We start from the raw sequence: 6,920 nt of genomic DNA, 5'->3' as shown, positions 1-6,920 counted from the left end.
CAAATGATCTGGTGAGAATAATCACGGCCCGTGTTCAACCGCGCCACACCACTGATTTACCAGTGCTGTATTAATATAAATAAAGGCGAGTCACAGTCGCTGCATAATCGCAATACTAGTATTTTGCTCTACTTGGAAGGGAACTTACTTGAATACACAAGGAAGCAGAAGTGTGAAGCTAATGCCTGTTAACTATTATCTCACATTTACATGTGTTCGACCACAGTCACACGGGTGTGGACGCTACGGCACAACACCTGTCCCACCCTGCACTGTGATAACAGCATTTATATCAGGATATAGACAGTACAGCGAAATGAACAGGACAACAGCAGAAACTGACCACTGCAAAAAATCTTGGCAAGTGAAAACATCTTAAATGTAGTCAATAAATCTATTATTTCTCATTATGAGGCTGTTATAAGAATATTATAAGATTATTCCACCTGTTTCTACACATCTTTACTTGTTTTGAGTAATTTTATCAGTGAAAGTGTCTTATTCCATTGGCAGACTATTTCAAGAAATAATGAAGAAATAATGATGAATTATTTCTTGAAATAAACAAAATTATGTTTAAAGCAAATAAAATGATCTGCCAATGGAATAAGACACTTTTTAAAGACAAAATTGCTTAAAATAAAGTCAGAAATATCCAGAAATAAGTTAAATAATCTTACAATATTCTTACAACAGTCTCCTAATGTGAAATAGCAGATATATTTACTACATTTAAGACGTTTAAACTCACTAAGAAATCATTTTTTGCAGTGACAGCAGATCAACTGTCCGCTGATGTGTTCGTGATCTTTATGACAGCAGCTGTCGCTTCACTCACGAGCTATCAAGTGTCAAAACATTCAGGAATGGCAATTTCAGCACTGTTTATATTCATTTCTGACCAAATGTGGCTAAAACTACATATCCCAGCAGGCCACACTACAAAATAAATCACAGTTGTCGTCAAACTACTCCTTTACGACCACTGTAATGACCTGCTCCTCCAGCGTCTCTCCTGAAATGAAGGGTGTTAACAGTGAGTTTGTGCTGCAGTAACAGCCTCTACTCTTCTGGGAAGGCGTTACACTAGACTGAACATTGCTGTGAGGATTTGATGGAGCGTTAGTGAGGTCAGGTACTGATGTTAGGTGGTCAGTTCTGGATCACTCCCAACTCATCCCAGTGGTATTGGATGGAGCTCCATCACTCCAGAGAAATCAGCTCCACTGCTGCACAGCCCAATGCTGGGGGGCTTTACACCCCTCTAGATCACACAGGGCATTGATCATGGTGACCTCAGGGTCAAGTGCGGCTCCTCCAGAGTGTCCCATTCTAATGGTCAGCGCATTTCTATGGAAATACAAGATTTGTGCGCAAACTGAGCACCTGTGCAGCGGAAGGTACACCTAACGGTAGCTGACGTCACTCAGTAGCTGGGCTTTCCGGATCATTTTGGACATCCAGTGTGTCAGAGTGACCTGTGAAGTGTGAAAAAAGGTGATACGTGAAGCGGCACTTACTGCGGATCTGCCGTTTGATCTCCTTAGTGGGATCCAGCCAGCACTGGGGAAAAAAGGGGGAGAGAGAGAGAGAGAGAGAGAGAGAGAGAGGGAGAGAGAGAGAGATGGTTACTCAGTGATCTGCATGGAATTGACCTACATTTTCATATAATTAATACATATTCGGTTAATATTTAAAAATATGCAACCCAAAACGTCACTGGATTCGCACTAGAAAGGTAACACGTCTATTCTGATACACTGTCCTTGAGAGGTTCTAGCTAAAAACTAGTTATACTGGGTGGTTACTGTCACTTAAGGCCAAAATGATTGGGTAAAATTATTATAGGTTATTAAAAACAAGATAAATTAAAGATAAAAGGCCATCTGTTGGTCAGGCGATGACGAGGTTGAGGTTGTGCCCATAACAAAAATACTGGACTTTAACTTGAGGATAACAGTTAACAGGGAATTCCAGTCATTTTCCAAAATTTCTGCATAATTCAGTGTGTGAGATGTAATCAGAGAGATTCAGAGTGGTTTGGTGTGAAATGGTTCAGATGTCTTTACAGTGGTGGTGATAGGAACCAGGGGTTGCCATGACTACAACACAGATATAGGCAGTGAATTCATAACCATCTCATGTAGGAACTTTCTGTGAGGGAGCTTTTAGAGGTGGACGTCTGGTTCCTATCACCACCACTGTGAACAGTTCTGAAGTAAGTTTCTCTATATTCTTAAAAATACGGTGCTTCAAGGGTTCTTTAGTAAAGGAAATGGTTCTTTATAGAACCATGAACACTCAAAGAACCCTCTGCATGATTAAAAGGTGCTCTGCATCATGAGAGAGTTTTATTTCAGATTTATGGAAAATGTGCTGTAGATGGTTCTATACAGAACCACCTTTTTGAAAAGGGTTCTATATAGCACCCAAAAAGGGTTCTTCTATTGTTACGATGTCAAGCTTGCAACAGTAGAAGAGACCAAAATGCAAAATGCAAGAATACACCCAAAGGGGAACAGCCTACATTTTGGTTCTTAAAGGGTTCTTTCATAAAAAAATGATCCTGTATAGAACCAGGAACATTCAGAGAACCATCTGCATGCTTAATGGATTCTTTCCATCATGACACGGTTCTTCAGACGGATAGAGAATGTGTTGTATGTGGTTCTATATAGACCCTTTTTGAAAGGGGTTCTATACAGCATCAAAAAGGGTTCTTCTATTGCTATGAGCTTGACATCGTACCAACAGAAGAACCCTTTGGTGCTAAACAGAACCATTTTTCAAAAAGGTTCTACAGCACATTCATGCACATTTTCCATCAATCTGAAAACTCTTTCATAATGCAAACAACACTTTAAGCGAGCAAAGGGCTCTTTCAGTGTTGATGGTTCTATATAGAACCATTTTCTTTACGAAAGAACCCTTAAAGCACCACGTTTTTTTAAGAGCGTAGAACAGAGCACATCACACCAAACCACTCTGAGTGACTCTGTTTCCTATGGAGAAAGCCGAGGGAAGAGCCCTTTAACAGAATTCCTCGGACAGTGAAATTAGAGGAAAAAACAGAAAAACAGAAAATACCGGCTGAGTGGGTTAAAGGAAAACTCCACTCCTGCTGTGTTATGAAATGTTTGGGTTGGACGCTCCCTCTCGGCTGTAATCACGCCACCCCGGCCGGCCGGCCGGCTGCGGCCAAACTAAAGTAACATTTGCTCGAATTCCTTGGCTTCTGTCACAGAGGCTCTGCTCTTCTGCATCCAGAGCGCTCCACCCCTTTAACGACAGCACAACAAAGCAGCTACCTCTGCGGGTTAATCCTCTCCTCTCTGCAGCAACGTGGCCAGTGTGGACATGCACGCACACCGACTGATGAGATAAAGGGGAATTCCACTGAACTTTTAAAATTTCAGTGTAATTAAACGGTTGAGATGTAAACAGAGTCGTTCAGAGTGGTTTGGTGTGAAACGCTCTGTTCTAGAGAAACTCAGAGTCAGAACTGTTCACAGAGATGGTGATAGGAACCAGACGTCCACCTCTAAAAGCTCCCTCACATGAAATGGTTATGAATTAACTGACATAGTTTTGAGAAGATTTTGGCCTTAAACTCCATTCATGATGGAGGGATACATACTAGTCCCCAATAAAAGATATTATTTCAGATTTTCTGCTATTTTCTCATCATCAACATTCCATATAAACTCAGAAGACTCGTGTAGGTTCACTGGTGGTTCTGGATAGTAAATAAAATGTCTATATCTGTGTTGTAGTCATGGCGACCCCTGGTTCCTATCACCACCACTGTAAAGACATCTGAACCATTTCACACCAAACCACTCTGAATTCCTAAAAATATAATATTTATTATTTAATTCTTGTTAAACAATTTTAGATCATTTCTATTGATTGATTCCTCACAATATGTTCACTTAATGTACAGGACAGTGAAAAAAAAAGTAAATAAATATCAATCCTGTAAAATATGTAATGAGATACTAATGAGATATTTGCATATAATCCCAGTTCCAAATCCTGATCTAAAACTCCAGATCCAGGTCTTTGGGTTCAAACTCGATGTGTGAAGTAACAGCTTTGGTGGACGAACGGAGGCGTTTATGTAACAGGGCAGAGCTCGTGGTGTGAGCGGTGTTGACGTAGATGTGGTCACTAACAGATGTGGGTTTGGAACTCCTCCCAGATCAGCTGCAGGCTGGAGAACAACATCCGCCGGGAAACACAGGGATACAACATCATCACTGGTGTTTCCATAGCAACAGTGGAAGGTCAATTTCCAGACCAGAGCTGATATCTGGACACATCTGACAGAATATGTTCGTAATCCTAACGAGCCTAAATCAGGGAGAAATGACCCGTCCATAGGAGTTTGATGTCGCCTGTAAACACTGTCAAAAAGGCCACACTGTCCATCGAAACTAAGCAGCTCATTTTCAATTCACTGTTTTTGTGATGTCACAAAACCCAACACATTTACAGATCTTCACGATTTCAGCTCATAGCAGTTTAGCCTCCCTTATTCATGCTGAAGGTCTAAGCAGTGCTTCACTTCTGAACAAAACAAACTGAATTAAAGAAAACATTTTATAAATCCACATCTACCCTGTTTGGTGTGGACTTTTTCTTTAATTCGGTTCGTTTTGCGGGGTGTGAACACTCCAGCAGCACTCGAGTGCATGCTGAACAAACCAAATTAAAGAAAACGTTTTATAAATCCACATCTACCCTGCTTGGTGTGGACTTATCTAACTTTTTCTTTAATTCGGTTTGTTCTGAGAGGTGTGAACACTCCAGCAGCACTCGGGTATGCCCTAAACAAACCGAATTAAAGGAAAGCTCCAAACAGAAAAGGTGTCAAAACACCTTAAAACAGAAGATAGTTCGGAATTCTGTACCCTTTTTTTTTGGTCTGTTTAATTCTAAATAAGACTTATTTCATAGTTTAGAAGTCTTCGCTCTGAACCTAAAATAAGAAAATAGATACTGAAAATAAAGAGTCCAATCTTCATAGTTTATTTGATATATTTACCAATCAGGCCTGTTTGAAGTTATAGATTTGTTTTGATTCCTCAAAGCTTTTCAGCTCACTGATAAACCCAACAAGCGAAGCTTTTAAACGTCCTCTTGAATCCATGTTCATCTCCGCTAGTTTGTTTGCTTCGTTTACGGAACCATTAAGAGAACAGCTTTGGCTTCGGCATTGATCAGCGACAGTCTGCTGGAACACTAATAGCCGATCAATACCAGCCACACATCAATGCTGCTAAAAGCTCATGTGTAAGATAGTGGGATGCAGGGAAACAGACATCAGCACTAGCATGCAGCATAAAGTTGTTCCAACATGCATTGACATTTACATTCATATGAATAATAAAACTTGTAGCTAAAATTAGCTACGTCGTATTTTTTCCCTCCATATGAACCCACAGTGGTCAGAAAAAGGTCAGACATATTAGACCTAGTGTAAAAGTTATTGCTCTGTAAGTTTAGTCACTGGTAGTGTTTAAACCCCACATGCCAAAAACACAAAGACAAATTAAACATTAATTTATGTTCTAATGTAAATTATATCCGTAATATTCTACCTCATATCTTTTACATCCAGTACTGTGCAAAAACTGGAACTAATAAGCTGCTTATCTGGTCAGTGAGTGTTTATTTGCTCAGAAAAACACTCTTATTAGAATAAATACAAATAGCATTAAGACAAGCAGCAACTTAATTTATGCCAATGTGTTCATTTTACCCTTTCCAAACTCCTCCTCGAGGAAGAACAGTATTATTTATAGTTATTAATCCATACCTGCTTTGGCTAATCAATACTCAAAAAAATAATGTGTTCTATTGATGAAATGTAATAAATCCATGTGAGGTCTGGTGGTGTCTGGGATAAACCTGGAACCACTGTTCTTCAAACTAGCTCAAAGTATCTCAGCAACTTTTTTGTAAACAAGAAATTCTTGTTGTTTTTTAATGTGTTTATGTTTATTAGCATTTACTCTACTGCCATACGGTGCTTTTCCAAATAAAACCCACTTAATGCAGAGATAAATAGTTACACAACGTGATTTGGTGCTTAAGAGTTTTGAACAGTTCTGAAAGTTCAGTGCTGAGCCTAGATATGCATTGTTTACTGTTTATACATGTTACATGTAAAAGAGTAGTACAAGTGTACAAACATACATACATACATCATCTAAACCGCTTATCCTTCTGGGTCGCGGTGGGGTGCTGGAGCCTATCCCAGCTGTCACTGGGCGGAAGGCAGTACAAGTGTAATGTACTCAAAAAGTACTTTTTCTAATACTTCATTTATGTAGTCTAAGTAATATTAAACACATGTATGCTACACCACAATGAAGCTTTTTTCTCTCCCAGAGTTCAAATTAGCACTAGCAAATGCTTATAATGATTATAAATCATAACTGATATTAGCTGTGTTTCAAAGTCTGGGCTGCGTTTCTCGGCCACTACGTCATAACAGGCTGTTCCAAAGTGAAGGACCCTTCGTTTACAGCCTAGAAATGCAGCCTACGTTCTGAGTGACGCAACTGATGTTTCCTTCAAGGCCTTCGGTTACCCACAGTTCTCCGAGCACGAACAACGCGAAGGAAAATAAACAGCACCATGAAAATGACGGAAAACGAAGCCGTTGGAGCAGAGCTTGATTTAGAATGTAAGCTGTTCACGTCCCTGAATTCGACTTCGTTACCTTATAAAGTGTAACATCTCTGATTAATTAAAGCTTTCGCCCGTATATCGTATTTTAATCCGAGGTATTTGTTTATACGTAGTTTATCGTACTACACAAGCTTGTTGGTGTATCAGCTACCATAGCAGCAAACACAACGAAACGGGCTCCATGTTCTCTCACCAGCTCCCTCACAAGTTTCACACTGCAA

The 6,920-nt window shown here is 39.8% G+C and overlaps 1 protein-coding gene across 6 annotated transcripts in view; it reads right to left on the bottom strand.

Annotated features, from left to right (window-relative positions):
• The window catches only part of epb41l2 (erythrocyte membrane protein band 4.1 like 2), a 139,915-nt gene that overhangs the window by 73,659 nt on the left and 59,336 nt on the right, over window positions 1–6,920 (bottom strand). For all 6 annotated transcript variants that reach the window (XM_036564182.1, XM_036564184.1, XM_036564188.1 and 3 more), the window contains exon 6: window positions 1,521–1,563. In XM_036564182.1, the coding sequence (XP_036420075.1) occupies window positions 1,521–1,563 (43 nt within the window). The remainder of the gene's footprint in view (window positions 1–1,520; window positions 1,564–6,920) is intronic.

Source organism: Colossoma macropomum, unplaced genomic scaffold, assembly GCF_904425465.1.
Source record: "Colossoma macropomum unplaced genomic scaffold, Colossoma_macropomum, whole genome shotgun sequence".
Classification (NCBI taxonomy): Eukaryota; Metazoa; Chordata; class Actinopteri; order Characiformes; family Serrasalmidae; genus Colossoma; species Colossoma macropomum.
Note: the sequence above shows the minus strand (reverse complement) of the source record. Positions and strands in the feature narration are given on the sequence as shown.